This window comes from Malurus melanocephalus, unplaced genomic scaffold (assembly GCF_030028575.1).
Source record: "Malurus melanocephalus ecotype Western Australia unplaced genomic scaffold, MMel_1.1 scaffold_461, whole genome shotgun sequence".
Classification (NCBI taxonomy): domain Eukaryota; kingdom Metazoa; phylum Chordata; class Aves; order Passeriformes; family Maluridae; genus Malurus; species Malurus melanocephalus.
Window position 1 is genome coordinate 434,150 of NW_026623693.1, and position 22,510 is coordinate 456,659.

General features: G+C 40.9%; 1 protein-coding gene across 1 annotated transcript in view; it reads left to right on the plus strand.

The window, feature by feature from the left end:
• Positions 1 to 219: 219 nt before the first annotated feature.
• The window catches only part of LOC130582086 (bifunctional heparan sulfate N-deacetylase/N-sulfotransferase 3), a 50,917-nt gene continuing 28,626 nt past the window's right edge, over positions 220 to 22,510 (plus strand). The window contains exons 1-2 of the mRNA XM_057380576.1: positions 220 to 361; positions 6,543 to 7,669. Of these exons, the coding sequence (XP_057236559.1) occupies positions 6,689 to 7,669 (981 nt within the window). The 5' untranslated portion in view covers positions 220 to 361; positions 6,543 to 6,688. The remainder of the gene's footprint in view (positions 362 to 6,542; positions 7,670 to 22,510) is intronic.

Genomic DNA, 22,510 nt, shown 5'->3' on the forward strand with positions numbered 1-22,510 from the left:
CAGGTGCCGTGCGAGGCGGACCCCGCGGGTCGCTGAGGGCGGGAGCAGCCTGAGGGCCCGGGGCCGGAACCACCCCCGGCCCGGCCGAGCCTCGGAGGAGGGCGGGCGATGTGGGAGGCGGTGCGGCGGAGCCCCCGCCCGCCCCTCGCCGGCGAGCCCGGCTCCTCCTCCGGGAGGGCGCGGCGAGGCTGCCGGGTGGTGCTGCACCCCCGGCGGCAGCCCCGCCGCACCTCCGCGCCCGGGGCGGCTCCGCGCCCGCCGGGTGCCGGCGGCTCTCCCGGAGGAGCCTCTGCGGAGGGCACAGACGGCAGCGGGATCTGCGGGCACCKTGCGGGGATATGGCGGCGGAGCGCGCCTGGAGGTAACGAGGGGGGCGGGCGGTGCCCGCGGGCTCGGCGGGGCGAAGCCGCGCAACTCCGCGCTCCCGGTCCCGTGTCCCCGGCAAAGTTGTGCCCGAGCCGCCCGCGGGCTCCCGCTCTGCTGAGGGGAGCGCCCGGGMCGGGAGYGCGGCGGGACGGGGCGGCTGCTCGGCACTGAGGCTCCCGCTGCGGGGGCAGCGCTTGCGGGTTTGTTCTCTGCTCTTTCTTGGGGTTTGGGTTTGTTTTTCTTGTTTCCCGGCGCACTCAGCATCTGCCTGGCGCGGTCCCCGCAGCAGCCCTTCAGCGGCAGGGCTTTTCCCTTTYCCTCCTCGCGGAGTTGTTCTGCGCGACGCTGTTGCCCTCTAGTGATTGCGGGAATTGATTATGGCTCTGTTGGGGAACAAAATTAGTCAGTCTAGTGCGGTAATTATTCATAACTTCAGGTGGTTATAGCTGTATGGATTCCCCAAATCCCATCAGAAATTGGTGTGYGTTCCTGCTCGGTTCAACTGTCACGTGCAGCCCTGGGGAAATGGCAGAAAACTTTTATATTTTCAATTCTCTACTTGATGTGCTGGATAATTGCTTCAGGTTTTGGTGTGGTGGGGTTTTCTCAATAAAATGGTAAGTGAAAGGAATGGGGTTTCTCTCACTGTCAGCATCCGCAGTCAGGTCTCTCGGAAGGAACAATGTTGAACTCTGTCTTCTTAACTCTTTACACTTGGCGGTTGTGGGAGAAAAGACAGAGGAGGTAATGGAATGGGCATGGACTAGACAGTGTGCTGGACATTTATCTCAGAGACCTTGAGCAAATCATTTATTCTTTAGATAATGATGTTTCTRTAATTGCTGAGAAACAACAGGGTTTATCTCAGAAAAACTGTGTGATGTCAAGGGCTTTCAGATATTTTGGTAGAAAGTGTTGTATCAAGGTAAAGCAGTAATTTGAAGAGTAAACGAAGCTTCTGTATTCTGTATAAGTCTTCAGAGCCTTCTTTTAAACTATTTTTAAATACTGTGTATTTGTTCTTAGTAGTTATTCTTTAATGACAAACTGTAATGCATGAATCCCTGTCCTGTAAGGATCTCTAGCGTTAAGCAATGCAGCATGGAGCTAAGGATACCACAGGTACAACAGAAGCTGAGAACTGCTTGCCCCAAGGACTTGCAAAAGAATATCTATCCACYAGAATTGTTGTTCTGCCTAAGTCCTTCCCTTTTTTTTTTATATTTTTTATTTACAACTATGAGAGAATGTAAACCCTTCAATATGCACACATTCCAGGGTTTCTTGTATGATATTAAAGGGTCCCAAAGACTTCCATTGACAGGTCATGTCTTATAGCACCATCTTTACAAGTACAAGATGTCTTTTTAAAATGCAGTTGTAAAGTATCATTCTCAGCCTGGATTTACTCATCTGAGCTGTTGCTGTTTGAATACTTAAATTGGTAAAATAATGTTTTAAGGAGAGGTGCTCAATATTTGGAGACTACTTTGATGTTTTTATAATTGATTTTAAAATCTGAGCACTGCTGTTCATCCCAGGTTTGGTTGTCTTCAGYTGCTCTTTGCTGCTTCCTACCATGTCATTTATATATCCAAAGATTTACGTTTTAGTAATACTAACACCAGTTCAGAATACTTCCTTTAAAGCCATAATTCATAGTGACTGGCCAGAGCAGACCTTTATGTTCAGAGCAGTTCAGTAGCATACCAATCAGCAGAGATTTAAATGTCTACAATAATATGCTGAACAATATGCCTCTCTTTTGTCTGCTCTTCATTTAAAACTCATCCTTCATGTAATACATCACCAGCATGTCACTAGCACTGTGCTAGTGTCCAGCTTGGTTAAGAACAGAATGAGAATATCATGATGGGGATTATGAGAAGAAAGATATTAAAAATATGTCCCCMGACAAATGTAATATGCCTGAATAATGTTGATGACTGCTGGATCCAGAACTAACTCTGTTTTAGTACTTCTTAATTCAAAGGGTTACCCCTCGACAATATGGTTCTTGTCTATAATCTTCATAGTTTCTAACACAGCAGAAGAAAGCTTCTTATAATTTTAAAAGTTGTGTTGATACTCATGATTCAACTTCAATAGGTAATTTTTTTTTTTATTCTGACCGGTCTTATGTGCCGATGCAGGTACCTAGTTTCTTACTTGAGTATCTGATTTTACTGGATTGAGACCCCCAATGAGGAACTGAGTAGGCTGCGTTCTCAGCCAGTGCTGTCTTGTGGAAGAGTTTCCATTAGAGTTACCAGGCTGAAATGACTTACAGAAGCCAAGAATTTGGTCATTTTTRCTTACCAATGAAACAACAAACTAAAGAAAGCTGCAAGTGGCAGGAACTCCCCAGGCTCCTCATGTTGTGCTTCAGGTCTTTGGGGTTCCTCACAGTGTTTGTTTTCTCATTGGTGCTGCTTTGTTAGTGAATTTAAAAAAAAAACCCAAAAACCAGAATGAGCAGAACAAATTATAAACGCCTCAAACCAATCCAAGTTGAAGATCTCTGTTCAAATGCATCTGTTTCATGCTGGTTGCCTGCAGATGCCTGTAATTGTGACTGCCCAGCAGTGCTGCTTAGAATGGTCAATCTTCTGCTTAATAAGGTGATATTTCTTTCCTGTACCAACAAGATTTTCACGTGAACTAATCCTGAGCTGCAGAAATCGCTTCTGCAGTAGATGAGGAGTACATTGAGCCTTGCTGTCTGTGTTTGTAATAAAATGCAAAACTTGCTTCCATGACTCAGCTCTCTCTCAGCAAGATCTTCTCCTCCATAGTGAGTCTGTAAGCTAAAAACCAAATTCTGAATATTCAAAGATGCTAATTTTCACCKTAAGGGAGCATTTTGATACCTCCTACTTTGAACAGCAGAGGTGAAAGGTTCTGGTCTGAATTTTAAGACAGTGGCATGAAATTGCAAAATAGGAGATCAAATGCAGGTTCTTCTAAAGCAGTAAGGTTCTAGATAAAGGAAAAATATGCAGATTTTATTGCTTCAGACTTGGAAAAGTACTGTACAAATTATAGGTAACATTTATTTCAACAGCACCTTTACAGAATTTTTGATTCATGTAATATCTGACACCTGTTTTCAAGTACTTTGAGACACAAGTGGGACCATATCCCCCTGTCACTGAGCTGTACATGACTGTGTTGAAGTCAAAGAGCTGAGACTGCTTATGTTATCCATGAGTCTTTTTCATGTATTYTTGCTGAAACAATACTAACGAGCATAAACTCTTGTGAAGACTTTTCTAGGTTTTTTCTTGCTTTAAGCCTTTTTCTTGGATTTTTTTTTGTTCAAGCTATCATGACTTCTCCTTTCTTTRTTAAAGTATTGTACTCCTTTGTCATGAAAGTAAGACTCCACAAGTGCTGTCCTCTTCTGAAATAACTGCYTGTCACCGCTTACTCACTGTAGGTTCACTCAGAATGACACCTTTTGTCTGGTTTTACTGTAGGAAGGGATAGCAAGCAAGGACACGTCCAAAGATGTGCTAAAGGTCAGTCATGGCCTCCCAGTGTGTTGTGTGTGGCACATCCTGAAGTTGGCATTGTCAAGGAGGTTGCATTATGAATTACTTTAGCATGGTGCTGTAATACAGCACTAGAACATACAGCAAGTAATATTGATCATAGGTAAATGCTGCTGTCCCTCGAGGAAAGCAACTGTACCTTGTCAAGGCTTTGAGACYGTGTTGATATTGTAAAATGCATGTTCTCTTTGAGATCTCTGTGTTCTTTTGAACTCCTGCCATGCAAACCAGTCTTTAAGCAAGTGAAAATTACATAAGCACCAAGCTGATACAGGAGAGTGTGCATTTGAAACTGCTACCTTGCTCTGTTCCATCCCACTTCCTCACTGTCTTCAGCAGAGAGTGTGCCAAGTCTGGCTGTGTCCTGCTGCRTCTCAGAGAATTCCTCATTGCTCACAGTCAAACCTCACATCTGTCTTGGCAGTTCCAGCCACACCTCCTTACAGCTGCACTCCCTAGCCCCAGGAAGTATCTGCAATTAGGAGCTAAGGATGCAATGCCAGGGCTTTTCTYGAAGGAAACAGAGGTTTCTGGGCTGGCTCAGGATTTCCCTCTCTATGGAATGGCATCAGGAACCGTGTCCTTGCTGGAAATGTTCTTGGTTACAACCTTTCTGTAATACCCAGTTCTGTCTAATCAGCTCTTCCTTGCTGAGATCTTAGGTCAGTGTCAATTCTCATTTTTTCCACATCTAGACCAGCCACGTCTGTGGTTATCGAGCAGAAGTAGGTGTATGTACAGCTTTGCTACAGAATGCAGTCSGTGTTAATTTTAGCCACTAAAATTATGTGTTTCTTGGCATTCAGGCAGCTGAATTGGAAATGCAATGAAGAGAATCCTTCGTGTGTGTAATGAAAAATCATCTGTCTGGAAACATCTCTCTGGTGTTACTCATTCAGGATGGAGCTTCTCTTTGTCACCTGACTTGGTACCTCAATAAATACCTCTGTTACACCATCCACACATWTTCTTGAAGATAGTGTGGCAAGCATGGGACATTTCAATGCTTGTTTTTTCTTGAACTTTCATATTGCTGTTTKGTCTTTATGCATCTTCAGTTTCCATTCAGACAGAAACTGGGAAGGTGGCACTATGTTATTTTAGTCTAACATTGGTTAGTGAGCCTATGTGCCTGGGTGAAAGGCTGGTCTCCTGCCTAAAAGCTTTGAGCAGGTCTTTGTGCAGCTGCAGGTCAGGGTCAAGGCTGCATCTGAGTCCTTCCAGAAGAGAAGGGGTTAATAAACAGGTATCTGTGAGTAGAARGGGAGGAGAGTAGAATCTGTCCGGACAGCAGGAGTCTTGCTATGAATGTTAACTATGAATGAGACAGCTCATGTCTGCRTACTCTTCATGCTCAATTTTGCTGTTTTGAACCATAGGATGCYTTGTAGTTTCTTTTTCCCCTTATCTGATTTTTCTCATTAAATTTTGCTTTATSCTCATCGTGGCATTAAGAAGATGAGTCTTTGGGATTTAATGAAATTTGTGGACATTACACAGGTATCGTTAGGTACATTGTATTTTTTAGCTTTTTGGGAAGTCTGAAATGAAAGACCAAGTTACTTASAATGCAGTATAAAAAAAACAACCAGGAGTGGAAGGATTAAACTCTCAGCTGGGAAATGCCATACATGTACCTCATCATAATGCTATTTCCAAGTGGGCCTGAATGCATACTACACTGAAGTTACAACGGCACGTTCTATGTCTTCACACTCTTAAATACTTTTCAAAATCTGCTTTGAACCTTCATTTAATGATCATTCTGCTTTGAACCTTCATTTAATGATCATTATTTTATGCTTGTCACACTGTCCAGTTGCTTTACTAGGGAATTGTGACAGCAGTTGTACTGCTGCCTTGAAAAATTACCCTTTCCTTAAGTAAGTACAAGATAGAGCATAAGTATATCCTTAGGTGATCTTCCTGTTARGTTTAGGTTGTGATTTATTACTTTCCTTTCTCAAATTTAAGAGCTTGATAATTTTATGGGTTTTTTTAATGCAAAGAAATGCAAAGTGCTTCTAACAACCTGCAAAACTACAAGTCCAGTAAAACACATTGTTTTCCTCTAATGTTACAGGAAGTTTTGTTTTAAAAGCACTCCTATAGTAGATAGAGTATGGACTATATCAGTATGTGTTTGTGMAATTGAAATGTGTATGTTTGTTATGAACATCTTAGTTCATTGAAAAACTAATACAAGATAGAATTTGTTTAATGTTCCCCCAGCTTTGTAGGGACAGAAGGAAGAAGGCTATAAATTTTCTTCAGTATTTGGGTTGTTAGCAAACAGACTCTTGTCGGTTTGGAGTTAGCTTTTGAGTATAAAGAATTTGTAAAACACAATAAATTTTTTGCTTTTATGTCGTGTTTTTCAGTGCCTCTGGTGTGTATCCTACTTTATTTGATCCTCTGAGTTGAGGAGCCTGTGAAATTTAGGGACCTTCAAATGCACATGGCAACTAGTGGGAGCGGGAAGAAACATAAYATTGCAAAATTTTGAGCTGTTGGTTCCCAGACCTCTGGCTTGCAGTGATTTCTTTGGTCCCCCATAGTTTAAGTGGATGATACTTCACAAGATGATGCCTGAATTAAATCTCTGATTTTCTTTTCTTCTAGACTATACCTTCGGTAAAGCTCTGTGGAAGATAGATGTGTRTGCTGCAATGGTGACATAAATATTTCAGAGGACTGGAACAAGTTGTTGAGAATCTGTGTTTGTTTTTCATGCTGCTGTTGAGGGCTATCTAAGGCAAGTAAACACCATGAGTTTTATCCTGAAACTTCACAGACATTTTCAAAGAACAGTAATTTTGCTGGCCACTTTTTGTATGGTGAGCATAGTTATTTCTGCCTACTACTTGTATAATGGCTACAAACAGGAAAATGAACTTCCTGAAACCTCTTCAGAAGTGGAATGTGGTGATCCTCAACTGTTGCCATACAAGCTGATGGAGATGAAGACCACGAAGCCTGTTGATCCCCTGAGGACAGACCTTGTAGTGCTGGTGTTTGTGGAAAGCCAGTACTCCACATTAGGCCAAGATATAATAACCATTTTGGAATCTAGCAGGTTTCAGTTCCACATTGAGATTGCATCTGGGAAAGGTGACCTCCCAGTGCTTATAGACAAAAATAAAGGCAAATACGCTCTGATAGTGTATGAAAATATTCTAAAGTATGTGAATATGGACTCTTGGAACAGAGGCCTTCTAGATAAGTACTGTATAGAATATGGTGTAGGTGTGATYGGATTTCACAAAGGCAATGAGAACAGCTTGCAGAGCTTTCAGTTGAAGGGTTTTCCTTTCCATGTCCACAGCAATCTGGGTGTTAAGGACTGTTGCATTAACCCTCATTCCCCACTGCTCCATGTGACTAAATCTTCTAAGCTTGACAAAGGGCCCTTGCTTGGAAATGACTGGGCTGTTTTCCAGATTAATCACACAGCTTATCAACCAGTGATATTTGCAAAAGTAAAGACACCAGAAAACCTTTCTCCACCTGCTGCTATAAGCACTCTCTRTGCCACGGTAATTCATGACCTGGGGCTTCACGATGGGATTCAACGAGTCCTTTTCGGCAATAACTTGAATTTTTGGCTGCACAAGCTGATTTTCATAGATGCCATCTCTTTCCTCTCTGGAAAGAAGCTGACACTGTCCTTGGATAGGTACATTCTGGTTGACATAGATGATATCTTCGTTGGGAAGGAGGGAACAAGGATGAACACCAACGATGTACAGGTAAAGTATGCACACAATTAATGGTCTTTACAACAAAGTGGTTTTTTTATCTTACAGTGAATAGTTGTTCATAGTTGGAACTTCAGGGCTGGACCCAGGAGCTGTTCATATTTAAWGTGCTTGTAGCAAGTCTTACAAGCAGGAGGTAAATGTGGTGAGCARTAGTAAATGTCAGCATAAATTTTGAAGAGTGAATTGGGTTACAGGCTGTTTGAAATGGGTTTGGATGTTAGGAATTGCTCGCAGTGTTTCACCTCTCTCATCTGTGTTTTATGGTACTGGCTTGCAAGTGTTCAGTATTGGTCTTCAAAGCTCATTCTGTCTCTAAATGGCTTGACTTTCCATTTTACCATTTGGAGTTGTGCATTCCTGAAGGTCCTTTTYCATTTTGTTGTGCTGTTCAAGTGAGGCGATAGTTGTGGGTCAGTAGCAGTAACAATATTGCTTCCTGTAAATACTTCTTCCTTGCTTCTTGTGAAGAGTGTTGTCCCAAAGCAGGTGGTTGAGGGAGCCCTTTCTCAACTTGGTCTAGAAGCTAAAAATCTGTAACATGCTGATTGTTGCCCTTTTTGTGCTAAAAACAAGGTAGAATGTTTCCTTAGAACTTTCTTAATGGAAAGAGGAACTGGAAGAGGGAAAGACAAAGCACGGCATACAGTGGCTTGTTTTTGTTTCATTTTTAGCCAAGAGTTTGGTTTTTTTGGTGTTAATGTATTTGTCAAGCTACAGCAACTCTGCATACAGTGCTTCCTTAAACAAAAGGCTTGACCCTGCAGTTAAACTTTAATTTCCTTTAAAATTGCAGCATACACTCTTCTCCGAAACATTCTCTGCACATGCAATTATAAATGAGGTTTACCTCCTTGTTGAGTAGATGTTTTCCTTAGGCAAACAAATTGCATGGGAGAGAGCAGAAATTAAGGTGAAACTCAATAAAKGGTTTTCCTGAAGAGAGCACGATGGCAGTGTTTAAATTAGGTGAGTGAGCATGCTTGGACAATCTCCTAAATGCAACTCAGATGGCAGGAAAAAAGTAAAATCTGACCAACATCACTGACAGAACTTGTGTTGTTCTGCAGAAGGCGCAGTTTCTGATAACAAAGTGGGTAAAAYAAAGCCTGAATAAGTCCACGGCTGTGTTGTGCAATAGCAGTTTGAGATGGCATGTTTTGTATTGTTTCTCTTTGCAAGTGACACCTTAGGATTGTCATTTTAAAATAAGTTAGGATGTTTAATTGCCAGAGTTATATACCAGAAGCAGGAGACTATTGAGACAAATTTGATTACAGCAGATACAGAAGGATAAACTGTATTGTTTGGGAAAAATAATTTGCAGTGTGTCAGAAAGTAATCTTCTCAAAATAAAACTGTCATATTAAATAGAAGTAGTATCAAAGTGGAAAGAACTTTTAAGTAGGATAATTTCATTTATGCAGAACTGTGTTCTGAAACAATGGAATCTGAAAAAAGTGTTCCCTTCTGATTCTTCATCTACTTACAGTTAAAATGTTGTATTAAGCATGTTGTTAGAGCTGTCAGRTGCAATGCATCTTCATTACTATTAATATCAAAGGAGTTATCCTCTGTGGCACAATGACATGTGGAAGGAATGAAACAAAATCAATTTGCAGTAGTTGGAAATAGGTTATTGTAAAGTGTGTTTGCAGATAAATGACATCTCATTAAACAGGAGTTTTACTGAGTTCCACTGCAATGACTGTGACAGAGAATTGGGCGCTGCAAGTGTGAAGAGAGGTTGCTAAATGTAGACTTTGTATAATTCCAGCACTCAAGAGTAGCTCACTTCTGCTAAGCTACATTTTAAATACAGGCAATATGGAATTGAGGAGGATGCTCTTCTGTGGTTTAATTTTGTTTGACATGTCTCCTAGTTAATATTTTCCATGTATACTCCTGTCTGGTAGGGCAGTGAGCTGTAGGAGAGAGTAAGGTGAATGTTCCCACCCATACCTTATTAATGCAAATCAATCCAAAACTTTTAAGCAATCACCCAACAGCCAGGGGACCTCGAGGGCTCATTCTGACTGCTCGGTGAACGGGACAGAGTTCAGAAACTGGAAGGTTAATGCAGAACCAATAGCAAAAATGATACAGTCATCTGGTTCAAACCCCCTGCTCAAGCTKGGCCATGACCAGGTGCCTTTTGATTGTCTCTGAGAGAGATTCTGACTGCCTGTAAGATGGTGTTTCCAAAGGAATTTCTTCTTTAGATACCTGATTAGATGTGCAATGTGGCCAGAATAATTAATATTTGGAGGTGTCACCCATTAAGGCTTAACTTCCCTCTCCTTTAAATTGTGTGAATTGGAGTTGAGAACTTGGAAAAATTGCTGTTAGGTTTAGTGATAGTTTTTTATCAATATTATATATTGACCTCAGAAGAGGTCAAATTCAAAGCAGGCCCTCTATAATGAGTGTCTTCTGTACCTGTGAAGAGGAGGCCAAGTGATGGTGCTTCAGCTTGAGTACCTATAGTGTCAGGAGCAAGAGTGTAAAGAGCTCTTTGGAAAATCTTCTAGAAACACAATTTATCAACCAAAATCCTCTTGTAAATGCTTTGTTTTGTTAAACAACAGATGAAGTTTATTCTACTTTCACCACAGCTTCTTCAATTATAAAAGAAAGACCCAAACTATTTGAAGCAGTAATTCAGATTTTTAGGGTACCTGTTACAGATTTGCCTGTCTCTCTGTGACATCTGGGCTGATAGGACATAGTTCTTTGATGTGAGATACTGAGTAGCTGTCACTGCGCATCAACAATAAGCATCCATCTTCATATTTATTTGCTTTATCTTCCTCTGGTATAATAGAAATAATGGAAGAGAATGTTTCCATGCTCTAATTGCCTCCCACATTGAAAATAAGCTTGGTAATCATCAACTCAACATTCATTTTTCAGTAAGTTTTTTTCTCTTCTATTGTCTGTCAGGCAGGAGGCACCATTATGCTGTGACAACGTTATATTTTATTTTCCTGGTGTCTTTTAGAAAGACTTAAGAGTCTGTGCAGTGCAAATAATTCATTTAAATGGACATAGAGAGAATAATCTRTCTAGATGTCCACAGAGTAAGTTTATCTTAATAAACTGTGATTGTCCTGGTTGACARTCTACTAATTTAATATTTCTTTTTGTTACAGCTACTCTTTGTGAAATTTTTATTAATCTAAAGCATTGAGATTTTTCAAGGGAGAAGCAGATGATAAAAGGGGGAAATTAAATGTGATTTTTTTTTCCTGATGACAGTTTGTTCAGTGCTGGTGGTTTGAGCAGTAAGTTGGTCTGCCTTTCCCTTCATTCCCAATACATGCATTTTCTGTAGTTCCTTGAGAGTTAATCACAATTTCCAAATGAAAAATTAGAACACTGTCAAATTATTTTTTTCCTAATAATTAGCTGTGTGAGCTCCTCATGACTGTCAGATCCTTTGTGTGCTTCTTAAGAGATTTTGAATTGAAGTTAGGATGGGGATCTCTCTCTTCAGGTAAGCCTAACCTTTTCCTGCACCTGTAGTTATTATTTTGTAATTGCTAAGGAAAAAGCTTGATATTAACTATATCCATTATTGGAGGGGGATGATTGACCTTCTTTTATCGTTGTGTTTTGGGAGGGCTTGGGCAATGCATCTGTGAGTGTATATGTGCATTGCAATATGTGGGCAGCAAAAGGCTCAGTCTGCAGTCTTCCAGCATAAATCATGGGAGAGCAAGAGCTGCACTCTGTATCTTCTGTGCCAAACATTGTTCTGGTAATGGAGAGGGTTTAGCCAAAAGAATCAATTCACAGCACTTGAGTCTCCATCACTCACAGTCTCTCATCTTGTCTGGATTTTGAGGTTTGTAAGGCAGACACCTCTAATGGAGCTATTCCTCTAACTTCCCACAGTAGACATAAACATTGGAAAACAACTCATCTTCAGGCAGSCACTGGTTCAGTGAAATGCACTTTAAAAATATGTAATTGTTGTTCATAAATTGTTTCCAGAGTGACTAAGATCAAATATAAACATTTGTTTTAGCTCAGATTAATCCCATTCCACATTCCATAGCCAATGCAGTCACATTTTTGTTACATTCTTAGTGCATTGGTGGCCTAACATTTTGTTTAATATAGTTCTGTCTAGTAACAGATTTCCCCCCTAAGAGCTAATTGTTTATTCCCTATATTAAATTCATCCACATTAGTCAGCACAGCTTAAATTATTACAGTTGTTTAAAACCCATTAAGTGTCTTTTCACCCTGTGCAGCRTACATGGAAAGAAACCAGAACTTCCTAAGGCAAAGCAGACTACTTGGCTATAAATTTTTGAAATACAGTCATGTGGCTTTTCAGTAATTCTTACATAGGAATGACCTAAATATTTGGCTCAGAAGAGAACTGTACCTATATTTTGTGTTAAGGCGGAAGGGCTAAAAGGTGCAGACAGCCTGAACTGTCAAGACAAAGGATGGTCCCTGTCACAGGAGGAAGTCWAATTCTCTAAGTTAATTGCTTCTTTATCTGTAGGATCATGTAGAAGGTTATCAGAAAAGAAATGACARATGTGTCATCAAATGTGTCAGCTGCAGAGCCACCAGAGATAGTCCGGGCTGTTGGGTTGCACTGAGCTGTCAGTCTTTCCTTTGGGGGAGGTTCAAAAAAATCTTTTTAGTCATAGCTTTAAATAGCATAAGAAATAAACGATTAAGAGCTTTTGTTCAGATAAACCATATTGTGTTCCCAGTCCGTTAGCCATAGTGCCTGCATACCATTGTGGAATGTGCCCACTGTGTGTGTACACACCTTCTTCCTTCATTTGACCCGAAGTTCCTAAGGTATTTCATATTGATTTGTGGGAAATAGCAAGTACCAAATGCGTTGTGTTTCTCAGAAGTGTCAAGGAAAGGAATCATACAGACTGGGCTGTCTCTGTAGCTGTGTGATGCCCTAGGAGGACTCATTTACTTGAGCATATTGTTTCAACTGTTATGATGTGGAATGTTGCACACTCTGAGGCAGTGGAGAATTAGAATTAGATTTCAGAACTAAAATACAGCTTTAAAAKAAGTTATTAAAACTGTCTTACATATTTTATTGGCTGCTACCAGCATATAGCACACTCTATCAGTCAGTACCATAAAATCTAACTTCTAAAAACAATTTGGCTCGTGCCAACTTTTGTGAATTTTAGTCTAGTGAGATTAATTCAGCTGCTGCTCAACAGAGCCCAGCTTTTTTTGTTAAAATCATACTGATATTTGAAATGGAAAGCAGGATAAAAACTCCCCTGGAGCAGGGGGACTGCAGAGGAGCCCCAGGGGAATGCAGGAGAGCTGGCTSTGCTTTGGGTACGGCTCTTCTGGGGCTGCCAGAGCAATGCTGGGAATTCCACCTGTGCTGCCTCTTCCTGTTCTGCACCTGTGTGAGGGGCATCCAGACAAATCCCATGGAATAAGCTTGGTACTAAGTTTAATTTAGCAGCTTATCCATGGTGGATGATGACAAAAACTGTGCATGGTAACTGTGTCTGGTATTGCAGCCTTTGTTCCTGTTAATTCAGTGGTTGCCTAAATCCTACTTTTGCTGAAATTCTTGGTTGTTTTGTCAGGCATTTTGTATTTGGTTTTCTYGGAAAAATTAAGTTCTGGAAATTCTTTTTCCTCTCTCTTTAGTTTTGCAATACTGGAATAACTGAATCTTGGTGGGTTTTTTTGTTTGGTCTGGTTTTTCATTTTAATGCTCTGACACTGTACCTGGAAACCTAAAACTGTTTCATACAGACTTAAGTCTTTGGATAATGACATTTGAAGGATTGCACCGTCTCCTCCTGTTAAAAATTCAATGGCAGGTAACTAAGAGAAGAAAAATCCATCTCAGTTTCAGATTTTTTGTTGTCAAAGAGACTGCAGAAACTTTCTTGGCGTGGTGAATGACATGAGATCTTTGAGGGCAATGAGGCTGATTTGCTTCAAGTTCTTGTACCCCAGCACCAGATCTGACCACTGGTTGTTCACTCTGTGGTTGTGTTCAGGATAGAACCAAAGTAAGGAAATCRCAGCTTCTGTGGATCCAATGGTGGTTTCCCAAATAACATCATGTGCCCTGTGGCTTCAGTCACCTGAAAATTWGAGTAATTTTTCAGAAAATTAGAGTAATTTGTTTTCATTTTTAAATTCCCTACATTTCTCTGTGGTGGTGAATACTTTGCTATCCTTAGGCTTAATGCAGCAATGTGTCTTCCTGTTCTCATTGGAGTTTTGTGATATAAGAGCTATTTTATTTAAAACTTAAGGAATGGCACTCACCTGAGATCAAGTGGTCTAACCCTGAATATTTGGTGATGCTGTTTCTGCTTTTTCTCTTGGCATAATTTATTATGCAGAGGTATCTTTATTCTTGGGTGTAAGGTTTCCCATCCAGAGAAATCCACACAAAGGCTTACATCCACCCAGTGTGCCAGCCTGCACTGAGATCATTTATGGTTCACTGCCACGTGGTTAGAAAAAGCTCTGTCTTCCTCTGTCTACTTGGAAACATGTACTTTAGGGATGTAGGTGCATATTTTAACGGAAGAGATGAAAAATGCATGGGATTTTGCACACTTTGAGTGTTGTCAGCATAACCTAAACTCTGCAGTAGTCAATCCATCTGGCCATGCCAACCAAAGCCGCTGTCCTGTCAGCCCCTCTGTTTTCTTGGATTGCAAGTTCTCTTGGTCAGAGGCTCTTTCTGTTCAGCAAACACCTCAGTAATACAAACAATAATAATGCAATACAGCTTTCTGCAGAGCTGCACAGATTCATCATCACTGTGCCAGTGGCTGCTGCAGGATTTATTCTGGGCTTTCTCAGGTGACAAGTTAGCCATCCACTTCATGCTGCTAACAGAGCTGAATCAAATTTTCACAGCCAACAAATAAAAACCAAACTGCAGACAGATCGAGAAATCAAAGCCATTAACTGTAAAACATGATACCAAAAGTGAGCCTTCCTCCTTGCAATTCTGCAGTCAYATCAAGAAGGCACAGTCTGGCAAGAAGAGAAAAGCAAGTGCAAGTGGGACTCTTCATTCATTTTTTTGTACAACACAGCAGCATGAGAAGTGTCCTTTGTTCTCTTGTTCAGTCTGGAAGGTCAGTGCAATGACACGACCACTTCTTGGCGAWTATGCTTACAAAACCAAGTATAGGAAAAGCAGTTGGTTGCCATTTTATGGGTAGTGCCTCATGAAATAATAATACTCTCTCTGTTTCCAATTCCAGTTTCTCTTTCTGTGTGCAGACCATAAAACYCTTACGACCAATTTTTAAAAGTAGTTCCTCTTCAGTAGATTCCTTCTTCTACTTTGCAGTCCTGGAGATGAGTTAGTGTTGTTCCCTAATATGTAGCTTCATAGCTGAGATAAGTAATAAATTAAATTTAAAACACTTTATATTACAAAAACTATGATACAATCCATTTGAAAATAGAAACAGTGAAGACAACAAATAAAGCATGTGTGACTGTGCAGAGGAAGGCTCGCCCTATTCATTCCAACCCAGCTCAGTAAATTCACACAAGGGCCCTGCAGAGGTGACAGGTTTGGGTTGGGAGCACTGGTTGCTTTTCTCTRGTGCTAATAAACCCCACAGCCCTTCCTCATGCTCCCATTTGCTTGCCCTTTAGTGTTCGCAGTCCTGGGAGTAAGCCAAGTGTCCATTTTAAAATGGACTCGGACCAAAGATACCTCTGACTTGTCTTTGGTAGAATGCTAATGGCACTCAAAAGGAGGCTGAAAAAATAATTTTGCTTTTATATAAAAAGTGGGTTTTTATGCTGCRAGACATTCTTCTTATCGCTTGTCCATTCTCATTGCAATTGTTAAAGGTAATATAAATGTTGAAAATGTTTTTTTCTGAGCATATCCTAAAACAAGATGAATTCTAAAATGTACTTCAGTTCATAAAGTAAACCAGTTTTGAATTCAAGCAGACAGTAAAAAGTATCATTTTACATCAGTGAAGTACTTCATCTTACTGACTGAGGAAGTTTCTAGAATATTGTGCTCATTTCTGCACAACTTGATCAGAAATATTTGGAGAGTGCTTAGAAACACTAGAGTAGTCAGGAAACATCTGAGCAAAAGATGAAAAAATGCAGGCTAAAGAAATCAGTAAGTAATGATSACCAAAGCAGAAAGCAATAGGCTGCAGATGTCTGCAGGGTATAAACAGTGAGGATGGATGAAAATATTTAATGTAAGGCACAAAGATATTTAAGTGTAGACTGAATACCCAGTAAAAGCAGCAGAATAGAGGCTGATATCCAAAAGAMAGTAAAAGGATTACGTAAGTATTTAAAAATTAGATTTGGCAAGAGTGCATGAAATASGCTATTGGAAGGAATATAATATTGGCAGGGGATTTGTATTAAGATACGTTCTCGGTTTCTTACAGTAAATCAAATGCAGAGCTTAGTTGGATTCCTGCATGTTTGTTGGAGGCTGTGAGTGTAGACTTTGCCAGCTGGGATGTTTACCTAGGTACATGCAGTTTTTGTGATCTTGGCTTTTAGAAATGCAAGCACTCAGGAAAATAGCTAAGGTGTGGATTAACACTACCAACAAATCATCCCCTGCTTTATCATTCAAGTCTTGGGGAGGGTTCTGCTCAGTTACATCCCTTTGACTTGATACTAGAGCCAGAAAACTGTCCAAGGTTTTATTTAATTGAATTAAGTTTTTATGCAACTTCACTGTTAACTATGTGTAATCTTAAAAATACAGCTTGAGAAAAGAGTTGTATTTGTTATTTTGTGGAAACTTTCTCTTCTTTTTTTGCAATTTTTTTACAAGTGCTGATATAGCTGGGGAATTTCATTCAGCAGCTTTAGAACAACTCATAAAAAGAAGGAGAAAAACATAAATTGTGAGCCTTGGCTGGTGAGCTAGCTGAAGACTGAATTCCSAGCTATATCTTACCTGAAGCTTTCAGACAGAGGGAGAAAATGAATTTTTTTTTTGCTAAAGATTGGGTTTTTTCTGTCAATAAAGGTGAAACAGAAAAAGCTTTTGGTTTTCCTCAGCTCCCCTGAAACATAGGGACAGATAGCAATTTTTATTCAGATGCAGTATTAGGAGCAGCACAGGAATCTTTTTGGCTCTATTAAGAAAAAAGGCATTTTGTGAATGGCCTGTGACATCAGTGCATTGCCCAGCCTGTGGAGTAATMTTTATTTACTATGACAGTGATGTGGTAATTTTGTTGTGCTTTGCTAAGCAGGGAGAGCAACCASTTTATTCTGTGTTTTATCTAGATTAGAGGGTTTGAGTCTGCATTTATTTGCACTTTCATTGTTCTCTAGKGTGTAAAACTCAGCATTAACACAAATACTCTGCATTAGTCTTACTTGGGGGAGACCGTATTAGCTGACAGGCAAACAAAGCCCAAGGTGTTTCTCTTGGATTGGTATCAGCATTTTAGACATAACTTTTAGTATCCAATKCTTGTTTCAAGGTACCTAAATAGCAGCTTGTTATGCTTTGGTGTGTGGGCTTGTGTTTTGCTGTAATAATGTAACAGGTTTATATTGTGATCATGGCTACTGTTACTCTGTGGGAAAACACTGGTCAAAATTTAAATGCTTCAAATTTTGTGTGCATTGGAAAAACAGATAAATTTTACCCACTGTTGAGTTCTATCTAGATAATGATCTAGACCAAACTTTGCAATCTTGTTTATTTAAAATTGTTCTGAGCAGGAAGCACAGCCTGACAGCCTCGGGGATAAGTGGGTCTTAGTTCATCCAGGCTCAAGCTTTGAGRTCCAGAGGATACTAGCACTGAAGATAAAAGTAGGGCTGAGGTTTTTCCAGAAGGCCATATTCACTCTGCTGGAATTTGATGTGTGTAACACTGACACCACATTTTTACTTTCATTACCTAAAGAAATGGGATTTTTTTTATTGCCCTGTTTGCCTTTGTCAGCTCAGGAATTATATTGAAAGAGGGTGGATTTACATTGGACATCAGGAAGGTTTTCTTGCATTGTGGGTGGTGAGTCACTGGCACAGGCTGCCCAGAGAAGCTGTGGTGATCTACCCCATAAATTGTTCAAGGCCAGCTCGGGCAGGGCTTGGAGCAACCTGGTGTGGTGGAAAGTGTCCCTGCCCTTGCCACGGGGTTGGAATGGGGTTAATGTTCCTTTCTCATCTGGACATGGCACGTGGGGCAGAGCGCGTGGGAAGGAGGTGCTTTGGAGACCTGATGTGCAGGGTAGGCCCTAGGCAGCGGTGTGAAAGGGACTGCAGGATGCTGCACTGAGGAATAGCAGTTTGGGATTCAAAATGGTGGTAAGCTAGTTTTTACAGAATGGCACATGGTGTACAGGTAGACCTGAAATTACACCTTTAAAAACATGGGCAGTTTGGGCAGTTAGATGGCTGCAGACAGACTCAGGAGCCAGTGCAGGGCCCAGCTGCAGCTGCCTGTCCATCGGTTGAGCCCCTATCCTCTCTGCTGCTCAGACATCAGGCCTTGACCTCCTYCCAGGGCTGAGCCTTGCAGATATTTCCAGCATTCCGTGGCTCTGCAGAGCCACAGTGCCAGCAGCAGGGTGAGAGGGCCCAGATCAGGGATGGGGATGCACTGCAGCCAGACTTGTCCTGCAGCCACATCTGCCTTCTGGGCCTGCTGGCTGCAGTGGGAGCTGGAGCTGGAGCTGGCCTGTGAGGAAGCATTAAATAAGGAGCAAATGTGCTGTTGATAATGAATGTGGAGCTGGGAGCTCGGATCATAACCTCTGTCGTTTGTGAGCTGGGTCWCTATAAAACACATGCCCCGTTAGACAGAACAGCCGTGCTGCTGTTTTATCTGTGACAGAGCACTGTGTGCCCTTCCAGCCATGTGAAGCTGCAGAAGTGTGGGTTKTCTAATGAGGGTGCAGAGGTGGAATGCCTAACGTTTCCTTGGAGCCAGACAAGTGTCAGCACGAATCAATGAACAGCCCTGGGAATTTATCTGCTGCTGGTGGGGTGCAATGGAGACAAGTCTCACTAAGCAGGCAGAGCAGAGTGGCCCAGAAGTGACCTGGAACAGCATCTGAGAGATGGCCTRTCGTGCTCAGAGCTGAGGCAGCTCTTGGGCTGTGTGTGTGACTGCAGCTCAGCTACCTGAATGCTTCCATTGGGGCTAGCAAACCTCAGATTCCCTCTGTCCTGACCATCACATCACCAGAACTTAATAAATAYGAAGAGTTTCTAAATGCATTTTACAGCCACTTTGGTTTTGCCCCAAGTTCTGCTCTACTCTGAGAGCTCACTCTTAATACTTGGTCTTAGGTAAGCAGRTAAAGCATTAGGTAGAAATGCAGCCACCAAAGTTTCTATTGAAAATCCGGTCTGAACAAAATCCAGGGAAAAAGAGGTAGCAATAGGGTGTTTTATTCGTTCTGTTTCAACTGACCTGGGATTTTTTTGACCTTTAATTAAAAGAAATGGAGGATTTTATTTCTGCTAACTGCAGAATAATGAGATCATTTAGCTGTTTAGTAATAGTAACCTCTTTCATCTAAGTACAGTCTAATTAAGAGCTAATAATGCAGAATTTCGGGCAGAACCCTGAAATCAGCATGCTAATTATTTTGCTTTATTAAACAGTATTGGCACCAAGTATTTGTAACCTTCAAGTTACCTTGCCATAATTAGCTCAATTCTCATTAGCTGCTACCTCAGCCTCCAAGAAGTGAGAAGTTGGTGAAGGAAGTTAGAAATAGTTCTTAAATCTCTTGGTTGTACAAATGATTTACCTAGATGAAAGAGCCTAATTACTTGAAAATAAGTAATTGCACCATCATTAAGATCATTATTGTATGCRATAAAAAAACARCTCTGAAGGAAGACCTGTGGACATKTAAAACAGTGTGTTCTGATAAAAAAAGCTTTTGATTGAAGTCATTTGAACAACACTTTAGTCTAAAGTTGCTCTTTATATCTTTAGGATCTTTACTGGACCTCAACTTTAGATACATAWGATGAAGTTGTGACTCCTGAACCTTTTTCTTCTATTGGACACTGAACAACTTAGAGTGCACATAACTGGGCTCCAGCCTGATACTTTTTTAATACTTTGAGGGAGAATTGGGTTGCCTGTTCTGTGTCAGCAAAACACTTTGCAGGGAAAGCTGAAGGTTTTATTTGTTTTTTCTCTTKCCTTCGCTTTAGTGCCAGCTCTGCTAAGAGAGTGCACAAAGACAAATTAGGCTTTCTTGTCCTTTTGTCTGAAGGACTGACAATATTTTTTTCAGGTACACCCCTATACCCAAAGCAATTATTCTTTTTCCTTCATAAATTAAAYGTTTATGGTAATGAGTATCACATTGCCGATCTTGGAAATCCAGAAAGAGTAGATGTTACATTTTAATGATGTTCCAAAATACATAATTTATCAGGAAGGAATCATTTTYCCTCAGAAGCTAAATAGTCAGTGCAACAAAATACTAATTCCCAGACACTTGGGATGAACATTCACCTCCCAACACCCCAGATCGGGTGCCTTTCCATCCCTAATGACTGCTAATCTCAGCATTCCCCACCTCCTCCCCACCCCACTATTGCTACAACACTTCTTGTGGAACCCCACTGCTCCCTCCCTTCATTTTTTTTTCCTTATTAGCTGAATTTGCCCTGTGGATAGAAACTTTAGCAGAGGTCAGGTTCTGCACGAGGGAGGCAGGGGGTGTGTGTGAACCTGCTCAGAAACTTCTCCTGCAGCACTCCTAGAGCGTGGAAAGGCAAAGTGRTGTCCCCAAAAGCACAGAGTAAAAGGACATTGCATCAGCTACAGCTCATTAAATCTCTCTACCCCAAGAACTCCACTCAGAAGTTAAAATGGCTTTAATTCTGTTTCTTCCCTCTCTCACAGGGATTGACTGAAGAGGAAATACAAAATGGAAAAATTAAAGCTACTCCCTGCATAAGAGTTCCCATGAGGGRCTTGCTGTSCTGAGCTCAGTTGCTTTCACAATGYGCTTTCTATTAATTTGTCCTTCCTTTTCAGAAGGTCCTTGCCTTTATTGAAGAGCCAACATGATATTAGAAATTTTCCTCAAAAGCAAAATAATTCCTAATTTCATGGCTCCTTTGATGGTATTGTCAGACAGTAAAATAGTTAAGCAAGCAAGTGTTGAGAGATGAGATCTGCTTCCCAAAAAAAAGGAGGAGGAAAAAGGCTTTTTGGAAAATGACGAAGCTGCCCTTGCCTTTGTTGCTGACATGAAAGCATGTACTGATGTGAAGTGTAAGATGYTAATGCTGAGCACTGTGAGGCTCTGTCTGTCTGCTTGCCAATTTAGTTGAAATGTACGTGATTACAAGTAGAATTAACAGCTTATTGAACTATTTCTCTTTTCAAGTGCTTGAGTTCTTTAGCAGCTTTTGAGCAGGAAAATAGTCATAAATGTGTTGGTGTGACTGCACAAAGAAGGCATCGTTCCTCTTTGGTGAACCAGAGTTCAACAAGGCAGTCTTGATTTAGTCCTTTGATCAGTAAAGGCATTTGGGTCTGAATATTTTTGTTGATGCTGAAGAAATTACAACTGTCTGTTTGCTGAAGACAAGCTGGCACTTGTAGCTTCTCTGTGGCAGACTAAAGTGAAATCACTTTGAGATATTTGAGTGCCAGAGGCAGAATGGCTTCCTGGCTAAGGAAGTGGGAAGCAGGTTTGGAGACAAGAGTTTCATCTTTGGCTTTTTTTTATCTTTGGCTTTTCAGCTTTACTTGACCAAAAGCTTTTGACAGCACATATCATTAGACCATGCCTCTTGTTTGTCCTGTTCGTGAGATGAGAAAATCTGTGTTTCGCTGTCAGAATAACTTTTGTCTATTCATTGGATTGTCACAGGGCCTTTTTCTGAATTTTTACKATTTGTGAAGAAAGGGGTCTTTCATCATGTATTGAATATTCACATTTGATTTCTGGCACAAGGAGTTTCCTAAGCATAGTCTATGAGCTTAGGAAAACTTGAAAAGAAAGTACTTCACTAGAGTTATGCGTGTGGAAGTGRTTATGCAGCCAATGATTTATTTCCTTACAGTACCAGCAGGAATATAACATGTACCAAGTAATTATTTATAAACATATGAAGGCTTGACTAAATGGTTTTAAAATACAGTTTTCAGTATTAGTGTATGTAACATCTCATACCCAGAGTGGCTGTTCATAAACCATCATAAAATACACAGAAAATATCAACAGTTTACCTTCAGCTTATAAAACAGCATGAGGAAATGAAATTTCCAGCTTTTCGTCCCCTACTTTTCTCACTTTCTGTCTTTCTGATGGAAACTCACAGTAATAGGCCCTGCCATCTGCTACTATATATTTTTCATGAGTTTTAACATTTTGTTTTTAGAACCTGAAAGATGAGTAAAATGTCACATCGCCCAGAAAATAATCATAGGCACGACAACTCAAATGTTAGTTCAGCTTGTCTGTACCCAGAGCGGTTCACAGCAGGTCTGTGCCATCCCTCTTCACCGGTGGAGCAGGTACACCCTAGAATTAGCTGGTACATTCCCAACACAAAGGGAGAAGGTGGGAACCACACTGGCAAAATGAATTCCCAGGGACGAGGTCAGTTTGGTGTTGCATTGTAGCAGAAATGTCATGGGCTTCTTGCCACCTTTCTCCCTCCTCCTGTTTAAAAGCCTTTAAAAGGGTTTTTCATCCAGCTGAGACCAGACTGGAGGTGACAAGCTGGGAAGGTGTTAGAAAGGTACAGGGKAAAACCTTCAGCTCCAGAAATGCTCCCAGCTCTTGATGTTGAGGGAAAGAAGGGAGCAGCCCCTTGGTGCCACCCTGCTGT